At 37.4% G+C, this 15786-nt stretch overlaps 1 protein-coding gene across 6 annotated transcripts in view; it reads left to right on the forward strand.

Annotated features, from left to right (window-relative positions):
- Positions 1-15786, forward strand: part of MAGI3 (membrane associated guanylate kinase, WW and PDZ domain containing 3) — a 234726-nt gene that overhangs the window by 126429 nt on the left and 92511 nt on the right. For all 6 annotated transcript variants that reach the window (XM_025983311.2, XM_025983309.2, XM_072766497.1 and 3 more), the window contains exon 2: positions 13421-13537. In XM_025983311.2, the coding sequence (XP_025839096.1) occupies positions 13421-13537 (117 nt within the window). The remainder of the gene's footprint in view (positions 1-13420; positions 13538-15786) is intronic.

Raw genomic sequence — 15786 nt, forward strand, 5'->3', positions numbered from 1 at the left:
TTAAAATTAATGTTGAATGGATAAAGAGTAACATTTTTCTTTTTTCTTTTTTAGATTTTGTTATAGAGCCTTATTTCTTTTTTATAGCTACATAGATTTCTATTGTAATGGAATACATAGCTTATTCAACCTTTTAAAAAATTAATTCCAGTATAATTAATATACAGTGTTATATTAGCTTCAGGTTTACAACATAGTGTTTTTCCTTCTATTTTTGGTTTTTGTAAAAGTGTCTTATACTGCCAGTAGCCAAGAAAATTCTCTTTTAGTACTTGAACCTAAATTCAGGATTATCAAGGTAGAAAATGCCATGTAGTACTCTTGATTGTGGTTCTTAGAGTGCAGTTTCTTAGTTCCAACTGATGTTAGAATTTATAGAAATTCCATTGTCTTTTGGAATAGATTTATTTTTTGCCATTGGTTACTTTAGAAGTGTTGATTTATTTCTTCTTTCTTTCCTTCCCATCCTTTAATGGGGAATGGGAGGTTGGAGATCTTCTGACATTTTTATTTTCGTTGATGTTTTCTGGAAGGTCCTGATTCATTTAGCCTTACAGGTAGGGTGAGTAGGGGAAAGGATTTTTAGCGGAGAAATCTGAATGGGGGATATGCATAGAAGTAGCCATTTATCCCCAAAAACATTTCTTTGGAAGTTTGACATTTTTCATAACCATATTTTATAAGGATAACTTTAAAAATCTTTTAAAATATGTTACTGATTAAACAGGGATTAGAAATGAAAATGGAGAATAGTTAAATAATTTTATATAATGAATGCTGATTCTTGTTAGAGTCAGATCACTTTTGATGTATACTATAATTTGTAGAATCATCTACTTTAGAAAATTTCTAAGGATTAGTATAAATTCTCATATTTAAAACTGATCAGAGAAAAAGAGTCTATGAAATTGCTTCTTGAATAGTGATTAATTATATTTAGCATACTACCTGAACCCAGAGGTTCAGTTTGTTTACATAATGATGTATCTTAAAAATATAATGTGAATTCTCTAATAGCCATTGTTTTGGTCAGACCTCTAATCAAGTACATCTGTGTTCCTTTCAGCTGTCTCTATCAGCTGTTGTAATGAAACTTTAGTAACAGATCTTCTGCCTCAAGTCTTGGACAATCTGTTGAAGCACGTAACTTTGATTTTCAAAGACTACTGAACCCAGTTATTCTGTTTTCAGGGAAAATGACAGGGCACAATAGATGGCTTTGTACCCTCTTGTCAAAAGGATGAAGCATTAATACTGTGATTCAGATATTGGTGTGCCAACCAAGCACTGGTTATCTCACATTATGACAGATTTGCTAATGATTCCTGACATGAGTGTCACAAAGAAAAAATTGTAAATAGCCACAGGATAGCACTTTACAAATACTGTTTTTCTTTAAGTGCTAAATCTACATGATCCCATCAAATAAAAGCTTCATCCAAATAAAGGACCCACTTTTGATTATTTATTCCTTATTTTTTCCACTCTTGTTCTGCTAGGAAGTTTCATTTTACTTTGCTCTTTTTGATAAATGGCTTCTTAAGGGAAAATTGTGATTTTTGTCATGTCTTTTCTAGAGTGATAATTTCTGTCTTATTTTTCAAATGTAGATTTTAGTTCTGTAGTGTATCAATTGAGAGTTTCAGTTAAAAGCAAAATGGCTGCAGTTTAATCTAGCATGGTGAAAATAATACTTATTTTCTACTATATACCTCAATTTGTCTATTTATTTTGAGAGAGAGAGAGCATGCATATGCATGCACAAACATTGAGAGGCAAAGAGGGATAGAGAGAGACAGGGAGATATAGAATCCTAAGTAGGCTCCACACCCAGTGCAGAGCCCAACAGGGGGCTTGATCTCAGGATCCTGAGGTCATGACCTGAACTGAAATCAAGAGCCCAATGCTTAGCTAACTGAGCCACCCAGGTGCCATGAGACGTTGAGATCTTAAAGAACGAGCATTTAGATAAAAGCAGCTTTTAAATTAAAAACTTGAAAAATTATATTATTTAATGAACTGAGCTACCCAAGTGCCCCCAAAATAATACTTATTAAAAACAAATGATTAAAAGAAAACCTATACAACTAGTCTCAGCATTCACATAGAACTTTGGCATATTTTTTGTCATATTAGTCCACTGGGTCAGGCTTCCTTTTCCAGTAATGACCTTTGAAGGGCACAGTTTTTCAAAATACAATCTAGTTTCTAAAAGTTTTTTCTTGTTATAGTAATAGGTTTTCACTATAAAAAAATTTGCAAATACAAAAACTATGAGGAAAAGAGTTTTTAAAGAAAATGTTTGAAAAATTACCCAATAATTATATCCTACAGTAATACTGAGTATTTGTAAGTATTTAAATATGTGTTTGTCTTATGTATGTTTTTCATTTGCATATCCTGAGATTACTTCAGTTTGAGGTCCCAATGAATATTTTGTATTGTGACCTGCTTTTCTCATTTAAAATATATCTAGAGCATTTGACCACTTTGTTATAGTGAAGACATTATTTTTTTTTGAAGACTTTATTTTTTAATGCTGCTGCTTAATGAAAGGATTTCTTTGTCTTTGAGAATTACAGTAGAAATGTTTTTCTGAGATGGATTCCAGTTAAAAGTCTATCAGTATAGTAACCCCATTATTTAAAGTGCCAGTTTTGTGTGTTTAAGGGAAATATTTACTCAGCACTATGCTAGGCATTGTGAAGGGAGATGAACGAAGCATAGTTCTAACTTCACACAGGCCTAAGACCCAGTGAGGGAGGCTGCAGGGTGCCCCACTGCTCTATAGCACAAACCAGCAAGGAGGAGAGATGAAAACGGAAGCTTCTTACTGCAGACTTCACAGTTCCACTTGGGTCTTGGCTTCAAAGAGCAGGTGGACAAGTGGCCAGTGTGCAGACCTTTTCCCCTGACAGTATTTATATCTACACAACTCTGTGGGGTGCCAGGTAGAGTAGACACAAAACTGAAACCAGTAGGGGTAATAGCGGGAGGTAGAGGTTAGAAGGGTGGGGCAGGTGTTAGCAGGACCGGTATAGTTGCCTCCAAAGTAAGAACCTACAAAGATACAATGGGCACCAACTCTTTTTCTATATAATTCAGAGCCCTGGCCGTGCTTCAGAGTTGGTTTTGTTTTGTTTTAGAGAAATGATTGTTATTTGCAAATACATCCTACACTGAAATACTTGCTTTATTTAAACCAATAAAAACCATCAAAACTTTTTTAAAAGCTTGATACTGTGTTTTACTTATACATAATTTGAATATAATGAAGCCATTTGAATGCTGTATTAACATTGAATTCTACATGTAATAAGCAGTGTTAGGCATCCAGGAATGAATATATTTAGTTTGATACAGTTCAGAGATTTTGCAGATGTATAATCTACCTAAACCAAATAATTGCTTCTTTAGCTATGGTCTCAGTTCTGGAGGTAGGGAAGGAAGAAAAGAAGGAAAGAAAGGGAGGAAACAAAAGAAAGCCTTTCTTGGGTGTACAGAGAAAGAGCCAGGTAAGCAGCAACAGACTTGATAGTGATGTAGGACTCAGGGTGAAGATGAAATCTGACTCATGTATTTATGACGGCTGCTTCCAGGCACCAGTGGAGAATGGACACTCCCATTTTAACAGTATACTGTTGCCATAAATTTGTAATATAGGCAAAAAATGTGACCTGTGACAGGAAAGACAAATATTATGTGTTCTCTTATTTGTGGAATCTAAGAAAGCCAAACTCATAGAAATAGTAGAATGGTGGTTGCCAGGGGCTGTGGGTGTATAAATGTATCAAATCGTCACATCATACACCTTAAACTCACTTGTGTTACGCGTCAATACTATCTCGATAAAGTTGGCTAAACATTACACTCAGTGTGACCTCCATGAGCCAGAGGCTTTCTCCTGAACAGTCAGGTGGCAGCAGTATTCTGCAGAAGGTGGCAACATTGCGTGATTGCTTCAGTCTGGATTTCTTCAAGCTGGGATTCAGAGTACTGGACACCGACTAGTTGCAAAAACTGAAATGGCTCAAGGGATTCTAAAGTATTTAGTGCTTTTCAGATTTAGGACTGAGTAAGAATTTAATTATATAAATTATTTTTAAAATTCATTAAGTTCCTTCCTACTTGCCTGTAATGACAGAGACACAGACGTTTATGTAGATATGGGTCTTCCAACTTTATGACTGTGAATGTAGAGATAGAAGACAGAACAGAAATAAGGACACAGCATTTGAGGTATGCAATATAGAGGTGGCCAGTAAGAACATATCCAGGGTTGTTGGCCTAAAGCAATTATTAAGGGCCTTGGTGTCAGATGTAAGTTGTTGATGTTCTCATTATTGTGAGGAGCTAGTCAACCCTCTGGTCCCTACAACTCCTGTCTCAGCTTGTGGGAACAATTCCCCACTCTCTAAGAACCAGATACACTGGATTTCTCTCCCTTCCTGTAAGCACTGTGTTCTTTTGTCCCTCAAGTTAAGTGTATTTGCATGTCCCGTTCCCTCAAATCCCCAACCCTGTCTCCTACCCTTTTTTTTGGCCCAGCCAGCTCCTGTTTATCCTTCACGTTTCAACTACAGTGTAACTAACTTAGTGACTGTCTTCCCAGACCTCCCAAACTAAAGATCTAGATCATAGACTCCCACAGTGCTCTATACTAATCTTTCCTAACGCTCCAGTGTTTGAAACATCTTCTTCAGTGTTCATCTTCCCTGCAAGGTCTGTGTTTCATTTGGGTACACTCTCACTCACTGCTGTACCTGCAAGCTCCTGCTACTTGGGACTTGGTACATACTCATTTACACAGTAGCTGCAGCTGCTGCAAAGAAGGGTAGGGTCTTTTTTTTTTTTTTAGATTCTACTTATTTATTCATGAGAGACACCGAGCAAGGCAGAGATACAGGCAGAGGGAGAAGCAGGCTCCCTGTGAGGAGCCTGATGCAGGACTCCATCCCAGGATCACAACCTGAGTCGAAGGCAGATGCTCAACCATTGAGCCACCCAAGTGCCCCTTGTTATCATTATTGATTTGATATGTCATTGAGGGAGAAGAGCCAAGATTGATTCTTACATCTCCTCCCCTTCACCCCCCTTAGAAAAAGCAGAAGGCTTTGGGACGTTTTTTCCTGCTTGGACTTGTTAACCTCAGTGTTGCCAGAACACAATAGATATGAATGGTTAATTTAGCCTTATTTTATATTTGCAGGATAGCCAGATACCATTTTGTGAATACATTTAAAAAATTAATAAACAGGGCAGCCCTGGTGGCGCAGTGGTTTGGTGCCGCCTGCAGCCTGGGGTGTGATCCTGGAGACCCGGGATCGAGTCCCACATCGGGCTACCTGCATGGAGCCTGCTTCTCCTTCTGCCTGTGTCTCTGCCTCTCTCTCGCTCTCTCTGAATGAATAAATAAATAAGTCTTTAAAAAAATTAATAAAGAACAAAATTTAAGGAATTAGCATATAAACTATAATTAAACCTACTTTTAAAGACTTACAGAGCTTGCTGCTTCAATGAAAATGTATTTTAGTTATTTTGATGGCCAAAATAAAATCAGTTTCATTGTTTAAGAAACACAGGATAAAGTTGTAATATAGACTATTAAAAAGTAGTGTATCATCTGAGTAGTGAATATTCTCTTCTAAAATTTCATGTATTCGAAGATGAAGAGGGTCAAATGAAAAATTAAAATACAAAATTAAACTGTCACTCTGTGTGCTAGATACTAAAACTAAATCTGTTAAAACAAACCGTGGCCTGGCCCTCAGCTGACAAACTTGTATGTTTAATAACTGTATAAGATAATTTTAGAGGTGCCTGGGTGGCTCAGTCATTTCGGCATCTACCTTCAGCCCCAGACCATGGTCTTGGGGTCCTGGGACGGAGTCCTGCTCAGTGGGGAGTCTATTTCTTCTCCCTCTCCCACCCACTTGTATGCTCTCGCTCTGTCAAATAAATAATCTTTTTTAAATGAGATAATTTTGAATAACTTCTGTGTCATAGATTTTATTTTACTGTGAAATGTGTAGATTGACTTTTCTAGAAAAGTCTTGTTCAAATACCATTTATAGTTTCACAAACAGACTACCATTTGATATATTTTGTTTTGGGGCATCCTGTCTTAACCAAGAAGCCAGTTTGGAGTTAAACTTCTGTATATCTTTTTACCACTTTTACATAGCTTTCTGTTACTACTATAGAGTCAGGGGATGGAAGAAGCAAGGAAATACACTGCTAAGTCTAATGGGAAAGAACTAATGAGTAATGTTCATTGTGTTGGGAAAGTCACTAGACTATCATATAGTCTCCATAGTAAGGAAGAAAACTAGGACATGGTTATGCCCATACTTTTTGCCTTTGAGGAAAACAGATTTTTAAAAGTTTATAGCATTTCTAGATATGGATCTAAGACTGGAGATTTCTTTTTCTTTTTTATTTTTTTCTTTAAAGACTTTATTTATTTCTTCATGAGCTAGACATACAGAGAGAGGGGGCGGGGGCAGAGGGAGAAGCAGGCTCCCTGTGGGGAACCTGATGCAGGACTCAATCCTAGGACTCCAGGATCCCGACCTGGGCCAAAGACAGATACTCAGCCACTGAGCCACCCAGGCATCCTGAGGCTGGAGATTTCTAAAAGAAAAGTTATGTGAGGAAGTTGTTTCCTCAGAATACTCTGAGCTGCTCATGTTTTTAAAAAGATGTGTATGATTGACAAATGGAACGAGCACATAATCACATTTAACAGAGTTACTAGACTACTAGACTGTAAGAAATGAGCATTTAGGAATTTTCTTCTCTACAGGCCAACAATCAAAAGGAGCTAAGATACTTCAGGGAGCAAAAAATGCTTTTCAGGTTGTATCTGGAGCAAAAGCAACAGGGAAGGAAGAGGTAGGCTTACTTTTGGAAGATGTTGTTAATGTTAGATGTTTGTAGGCAGAAATCAGACATATACTTTGCTTCCATAATCTTGAACTAGCAGAATTACTTTTCCAACAGTAAAAGGAAAACAAACAGCCCCAAGCGGAGGAAATTCAATATTTAAAAAATGAGAAGATAGTAAAAGTTTCATTCACTTTAAATAAATTTTTATTTTCAAAACTCAATTGAATTGCCTCCCAGAAATTGAATGAACTCAAGATTTAATCTCAGAGCTATTGTCACTATTCTTTATGAAATCATGGAGAATATGGAAAGTACCAGGAGACTAAAGAGAGACGAATGTTCCAGTTTCCAAAAAGGCATGAAGTAGATTTGAAAATTCACATCTGCTTCCTTAACTTGAAACTGGCAAAATTTGAAGAGATTGAAAAAATATAAAATGTTTTAAGGGTGTAGAAAAGAATGGGATGACCACTATGAATCAGTGTGAATTTGTAAGAACAAGATATGCTAAACTCATCTCGCTTTTCCCTCCAATTTTATAATTGCTACTGGATTAGAGAATATAGTAAAGTCACGTACCATCTTGACTTTAGGAAGTGATTGGCAAAGTGTCCTGAATGATCCTTATAGAAAAGGGAGTGGAATATTGACAGTCAGATTGGTTTATAGCTGCTTGCATGGCCACTCCCATGCTTGTGTGCCATAGGTTTTATCTGACTAATAACCAGTGTCTCTACACATGGATTCCTCAAACAGAACTGCTAGCAAATATTAATTTACATATATTCAGAAAGTATGGATTCGTAGTTATGGTTTTCTTTTTAACTAAGAATTCGTATGTTGAAACTTGAGCATCTGGATTTATTCATATAATTGAGATTTCAGTTACAAACTTTTCCCCCAGTGGAGCTGTATTTATAAATATATAGATCTATTTTATGTTTCATAAATAAACCTATAAATCACTTAGAAGTCAGGGAATAATCTTAGCACTTAAAGCAAAGGCTGGGGCAGCCCCTGTGGTGCAGCGGTTTGGCGCCGCCTGCAGCCTGGGGTGTGATCCTGGAGGCCCGGGATCGAGTCCCATGTCGGGCTCCCTGCATGGAGCCTGCTTCTCCCTCTGCCTGTGTCTCTGTCTCTGTCTCTCTCTCTCTCTGTCTCTATGAATAAATAAATAAAAATCTTTAAAAAAAATAAAGCAAAGGCTGGCTGGGTAGGAATGCTAAATTATGAAGAATCTTTTCCTCTTCCTTGTTTAGCAACAACTGCATTAACCCCAAGTAAATATTTTTCATACCCTTTAAATGTCAAATTTCTGTGAAACTATGCCTAAATAAAAGGCTGACGTTTATATACAACTTGATAATACAGATACACTCAGATGTGTTTTTGTGAATTAATGTTTCTGTTGGCCTTCTAGCAATTCCGCAGTATCTGCCTACTCAGGATATTTGTACTTTTTTTTTTTTAAACAAATTCCCTGGAATCCTATTTAAGAGGGAACCATAATATTCTGTTCCCTTACAGAAGGTCTTTGGTTTCTTGAGGCAAGGAAATCCACGATGACTACTATATCCAAAATATTTTACTATTAATTATTAATCTGAAAGAGTGCCAACCTGTATAAGTTGTTAATCTTTTATAATTGACATTTCACTGATAATTTGTAATAGTTTGTTTTCAACCTTGAAGGTTTTTGAATGACCTGCACATTTTAAATAAAATATCGTATTTATGAAATTATCCCTCACCCTTTTCTTGGCAACTGTTCATCTCAGTGTTGTATCCAGAACCCCAGCAGGGGTTGCAGGTGGTAACTGAGAGTGAGTGCAGTTCCAGCTCTGATAATCCTAGATGTGATGCCTTAACTCTAGTTCTTTCTCCTTTAACTGGCCTCTCAGTCTTAAGATCTTGTAGGCCCTTGACAGAAAATGAGGTGTTTTAACTTCATTTCCACCAGAGGAAACCCCTTTATACTGTAACTTGTGATCTGTGTTTTGTATTATGGCTTTGTCTTTATGTCTGATTTAATGGCTGTTATTTTAATTGAATTAAAATCCAATCCCAGTTCTTAGCATTTTATAGTTCCCTCTGTGGGCTATACCATATCTTTTTTTTTTTTTTTAAGATTATCTTTATTTATTCGTGAGAGACACAGAGAGAGAGAGAGAGGCAGAGACACAGACAGAAGGAGAAGCAGGCTGCATGCAGGGAGACCGATGCAGGACTCCATACCGGAGCTCCAGGATCACGCTCTGGCCCAAAGGTAGACGCTCAACCGCTGAGCCAACCCAGGTGTCATAGGGTATATGACCATATCTTAAAGTTTCAAATTTAAAAACAAAATCTTGAGTTAAAGTAAAAGTACTATATTATTTTAAATGAAAAAAAAAAAGATGGATTCTCTATCTATTCAAAAACTCTAAATGTCCACAAATGTCACTAAAATTTTTAAGCACCTATATAGCAATCTATCAAAGCTTTTGTATAATATTTATTATAAAACACTTGGAACACACCTAATTTTTAAAATATTTAATAAATTCATTTTGGGACATGTTTTATTCAATAAGAAATGAGACTACAGTAATTTTTTAAAATTTAAATTCAATTTAATTGACATATACTCTGTTATTAGTTTCAGGGATAGAATTTATGATTCATCAGTTGCATATAACACCCAGTGCTCATTATATCAAGTGCCTTCCTTAATGCCCATTACCCAGTTACCCCTGTCCCCCTCCCTGCACATCCCCTCCAGCATCCCTCATTTTTTTTCTAGAGTAAAAAGTTTCTTATGGTTTGCCTCCCTCTCTTTTTTTTAATAAATTTATTTTTTATTGGAGTTCAATTTGTCGACATGCAGAATAACACCCAGTGCTTATCCCGTCAAGTGCCCACCTCAGTGCCCGTCACCCAGTCACCACCACCCCCCCGCCCACCTCCCCTTCCACCACCCCTAGTTTGTTTCCCAGAGTTAGTAGTCTTTCATGTTCTGTCTCCCTTTCTGATATTTCCCACTTATTTTTTCTCCTTTCCCCTTTATTCATCTTACTTTATTTTTCCTTCCTTTCCCCTATGTTCATCTTGTTTTGTTTCTTAAACTCCACATATGAGTGAAATCATGATATTTGTCTTTTTTCTGACTAGCCTATTTTGCTTAGCTTAATACCCTTGAGTTCTCTCCATGTCATTGCAAAAGGCAAGATTTCATTCTTCTTGATGGCTGAGTAATTCCATTATATGTATATACTATGTCTTCTTTATCCATTATCTGTCAATGGACTTCTGGGCTCTTTGCATATTTGGCTGTTGTGGACATTGCTGCTATAAACATTGGGGTGCAGATGCCCCTTTGAGTCACTATGTTTGTATCCTTTGTTTTTTTTTTAAATATTCTTTTTTTTTTTAAGATTTTATTTATTTATTCATGAGAGAAGAGAGAGAGAGAGAGAGAGAGAGAGAGAGACGGAGACACAGAGGGAGAAGCAGGCTCCATGCAGGGAGCCCGATGTGGGACTCGATCCTGGGTCTCCAGGATCACACCCTGGGCTGAAGGCAGGCGCAAAACCGCTGAGCCACCCAGGGATCCCTGTTTGTATCCTTTGGATAAAAATACCTAGTAGTGCCGTTGCTGGGTCATAGGGTATTTCTATTTTTAACTTTTTGAGGAACCGCCATACTGCTTTCTAGAGTGGCTGCACCAGCTTGCATTCCCACCAGCAGTGTAAGAGGGTTTGTCTCTCTGCATCCTCGCCAATATCTGTCGTTTCCTGAGTTGTTAACTTCAGCCATTCTGACTGATGTGAGGTGGTATCTCATTGTGGTTTTGATTTGCATTTCTCTGATGCTGAGTGATATTGAGCATTTTTTCATGTGTCTGCTAAGCCATTTGTATGTCTTCTTTGGAGAAATGTGTGTTCAAGTCTTCTGCCCATTTCTTGACTGGATTATTTGTTTTTTCAGTGTTGAGTTTGATAAGTTCCTTATAGATCTTGGATACCAGCCCTTTATCTGATAAGTCATTTGCAAACATCTCCCATTCTTTAGGTTGCCTTTTAGTTTTTTTGGCTGTTTCCTTTGCTGTGTGAAAGCTTTCTTTTTTTTTCTTTTCTTTTTTTTTTTTTAAGATTTTATTTATTTATTCATGAGAGACACAGAGAGAGGCAGAGACACAGGCAGAGGGAGAAGTAGGCTCCATGCCGGGAGCCCGACGTGGGACTCCATGACGTGGGACTCCATCACAGGTCTCCAGGATCACACCCTGGGCTGAAGGTGGTGCTATACTGCTGAGCCACCCAGGCTGCCCGTTTGAAAGCTTTCTATCCTGATGAAGTCCCCATAGTTCATTTTTGCTTTTGCTTTTGCTTTTGTTTCTCTTGCCTTTAGAAGTGTGTCCAGCAAGAAGTTGTTGTGGACGAGGTCAAAAAGGTGGCTGCCTGTGTTCTCCTACAGTATTTTCATGGATTCTTCTCTCACAGTTAGGTCTTTCATCCATTTTGAGTTTATTTTTGTGTATGGTGTAAGTGGTCCAGGTTCATTCTTCTGCATGTGGCTGTCCAATTTTCCTAACACCACTTGTTGAAGACACCATCTTTTTTTCCAGTGGATATTCTTTCCTGCTTTGTCAAAGATTAGTTGACCATAGAGTTGAGGGTCCATTTCTGGGTTCTTGAGACTGTACAATATTGATTATGAATTAGGTTTTTTTCCACCAAGCAGTGAGCAAGCACTGTTATAAAAATAAGAAATGGCATAATATGTTTCCATCTAAATGGAACTCGGGTTGGTAGAGCCCCTTGAATGCCTGGCAGAAACCACTTCTGCAACCAGGATTTTTCTGTTTATCCCTGTAAATATCTTTCAGGCTCTCTTCTTTGATCACAGAGGGGTCCCCCTTCCTCAGCATCTATTTTTGGCAAGGTAAAACAAACTTTTTTAGTTTGTTTATTAGTTTAGGATCTGAATGTTATCTTTAAACTTGAGCAGCACCCTGGTTTCCTGCTTGTATTAACACCTTCTCATTTGGTTCTGCTTGTTTATACCTGTGAGAAAAGACCAAAAAGAGAGGATTAGAAATGTTACATTATGGAATAACAGTTAAAAGAATGAAGTGATCTATAGTAAGATCTGTTTTGGCTTATCCAACCTTGTCACAAGCTGTTGCAAATAAAACAAAGAATATATTTTAATCACCTAGTCATTTCTTACTGGATACAGTAATCCATTATATTTTAACATTGTCCTTTTGTAATCGTGGTGAACTCATATATAATGAACAGTGTTCAGACTGCTTTGGTTTCATTTTAAGTTCAACCTTTACTATAAATTCACTGCTATCAGATTTCTATAATCTTTCATTTTTCTACTTACCATTCCTTTGAGATTTCTAATAGTCCTGTTTTTATCTCCCATTTTCCCCACGAGTAAGGAAAAAAAAATCTTTCATTCTCTTATTTAATCACATTGCATCTAGGAGTCAAGTGAGTGGACAGGAAATGCCTGTTCAGGCTTTGAGGTAGGGCCCATTTGGCCTTTTTGAAGATCAGAAATCTGGCCACTGTGGGTAGAAGAAGCATGGCTAGTTGGGGGTTAGTGAATGGGTTTGGGTCAGAGATGGTCAAAGCTAGAACATGTGGAAGTTTGGATTTTATCCCAAGTGCAATAAAAGGTCATGGGTGGGGAAGGGCACTAAAGAGAGTGGGGATTATCTGGTTTATATTATATTTGTGCAGAAATATGGCTTTTGTGCAAATGGTGGGAGCAGGAAGGAGGCAAGAATGAATGCAGGGAGACAGATTAGAAGGCTGTTGCAGAATTCTAAAAGGGAAATGATGGTGGTTTAGGATTAGGGTGGAGGCTCTGGAAAAGGAGAAAAGTGGACATGGGACATGTGTTGGGAGTAGAACTGACAAAAGGTACTAATGGATTGAATCTGGGGGATAGAAGTGAAAAGGAGATAACAGAAACTTCTGATGACTTCTAGTTTGGGGGTTTGTTCCCCTGGGTCAGTGGTGCTATTATTTGCTAAGACAAGGAAAACCAGGGCAGAGGAAAAATTGGGGGAGGATGGATTTAAGAGTTCTGCTTTGGCTACCTGAAAGTCAAATAGGTGCTTATTTGACTTACAAATATACCTGCAATATATATGAAACAGTTTGATGGCTTTGGAGCCTGGTGGACATAGGCCAGGAATGGAGACTTGATAAGAACCTAGGAGTTATCGGTACATAGATGGTATTTAAAACCGTAGGTGGAAATTATCTTGGGTATTTGTCATATTCTTTGATCTGTACCTTGTCCATCCCTACTCTTGTAAAATTATGCCCACATCATTTATTTTAGGTATATATTATTAATTATAGTACTATAATAATTTGCTTTTATTAAGACAGTGTTGTTTTTAGTAAAACACTCTGATTTCTTTTTTCTGTCTATAGCCAAATGGATTAAGTGTATTCAAGTCACTAACATCACTTTTTATTGGAGATCTAACAGTTACATGTTCTGTCTTCTGTGTTTTTTTCTGTAGGCAAAGTCATTAATAAAGATTTGCGACATTACCTGAGTCTTCAGTTTCAGAAGGGATCAATTGACCACAAATTGCAGCAAGTAATCAGAGATAACCTCTACTTGAGAACCATTCCATGTAAGTATGAGTTGGAATAAAGAAAAGGAGGCCAATATATTCTTATTTAACTAATCAAACGTAGAAATAACTTAATTGAGTATTTCATATCAAATTGGGAAGACTCAGTTGGGGCACCAGAATAAAACAAAAAGTGGATAAGGAGAAGAGTTTTCCGAGGACATGCAGGGCTTTTGTTTTTAAAGTAGAAAAACTAGGAGATTTTATTGTTATCTTTAAAAACAGACATTAGACTTTAAGAGTTTAAGAATATATATGTACATTCTGCTAAGTAGGTTTTCTTCTATAAATCAGTTCCAAATGTTTATTTGGTAAAAGTTTTTTTTTCTTTCAGTGCCAAACATTTTTTGTATTAATTTTTAAGACATTACTAATTTTAAGTGCTCCTTCCCCAAAAGAAAAAAGGAGAAAATGCAGTACCTTCTTTGTAGTAATCTATGTTGAATTTTTATCTAGATGTTTGTGTATCTGTTCCAGTCTCCGTAGTTTTTATAGGACCTGGTGATTGTTGTTGTGGTGATGGTGGTTGTTGTAATGATGCTTGTGTTTGTGTGTGTGTGTTTTAACGTGTAACAAGAAATCATGAATGCTTGTATTAGCTCAAGAAATCATGAGTGCTTGAGTTAGCTCAAGGCTGGGGGAGAATAAAAAGCAGTAAACAGTAAAAGGGCAAAAAGGATGTTCTGGTTTGTTTTCCTTTTCAAGGTATTTGTTACTCCCTGTAGATAGTAGCTCCTATAATGGCTCTGGAATTCTTTCTTTCTTTTTCTTGTTATATTCTCTTACACAATGTCCAGTATCACCAAGCCTGCCTAATTACGCTCCTTAAATAGTAATCCTTCTGCACTTCCTTAGACTCTCACCTTTTCTTACTTGAACTTTTTTTTTTTTTAAAAAAAAACAAATAGCAATATGTGGGGGCAAAGAGCTAGGTGAAAAATCTTGATCCTTGGACAAGTTACTTGATCTTCCTGAACCTCAGAATCCCCATATATAAAACATGAATAACAAGAGACACCTCCCATAGTTCTAAGAATTAAAACGAGAACATGAGTGCAGACCACCTGTCCTGGAGTAGGCCCTCGGTGTCTGCCCCCTTCCCCATTCTAGCTGCATCCCTGCCTTCCATGTCCCCTCTGTCTGATCCGTCTTTTTTTTTTTTTTTTTTAATTTTTATTTATTTATGATAGCCACAGAGAGAGTGAGAGAGGCAGAGACACAGGCAGAGGGAGAAGCAGGCTCCATGCACCGGGAGCCCGATGTGGGATTCGATCCCGGGTCTCCAGAATCGCGCCCTGGGTCAAAGGCAGGCGCCAAGCCGCTGCACCACCCAGGGATCCCCTGATCCGTCTTTAAGTGCACACCTGACTCTTACTATGTACAGTTTATTCTTCAAAGTCTCTCATTGAGTATAAGTCTAGACTCTTTTTTTTAACGTATCTTTTTTTTTAAAGATTTTATTTATTCATGGGGTGGGAGGGGACAGAGACACAGGCAGAGGGAGAAGTAGGCTCCATGGAGGGAGCCCGATGTGGGACTCTATCCCAGGACTTGAGGATCACGCCCTGGGCCAAAGGCAGGCGCTAAACCACTGAGCCACCCAGGGATCCCCAAGTCTAGACTCTTTAACATGGTATAAAATGTTTTGGTTTTTGTTTTTAAAACCAACCTCTTAAGATTTTCTTCTGTAAATATACCTGGTCAGATTTCAGAATTGCAACTCCTACCTTCTTTGCATTGCTTTGCCTAGTATGTCTTTGTCTTTTTATTCTTTCATCTTTTTGAAGCTCTTTGTTTTACAAATAGTATTGGATGGTGTAGCCAATGTGAAACTTTCTATTTATTGATGATAGGTCTTTAGTGTCTGTTGTGTCTTGGTTTTCTATTTTACCCATATACACATCTTTCATTTAAAAAGCCTTTCACCATGTAGTCCATTTTATTTGATCTCTTTTTGGAAAGTTTTGCATCTTTACTCCAATGGCTGCCTTTATGCTTTTATGTAATACTGTGTTCCTCCTCCCTTCCATTTTTTGTTTTTGTCCCAACCATGAACAATATTAAATGATCTACTTCTTGCTTCTTATGCCTTCTCTCTTCCATCATCTGACTTGAAATAATATTTTTTTATCCCAACAAATATAATTAGAAAGCTTATTCCACTTCACATGTTTTCCTTATTTTCACTGTTTTTTTGAAAACTGTACTTTCCTAACACTTCTTCTCTACTAGATTTTCCAGGAAAGAGT

This window comes from Vulpes vulpes, chromosome 8 (assembly GCF_048418805.1).
Source record: "Vulpes vulpes isolate BD-2025 chromosome 8, VulVul3, whole genome shotgun sequence".
In the NCBI taxonomy this organism is placed as follows: Eukaryota; Metazoa; Chordata; class Mammalia; order Carnivora; family Canidae; genus Vulpes; species Vulpes vulpes.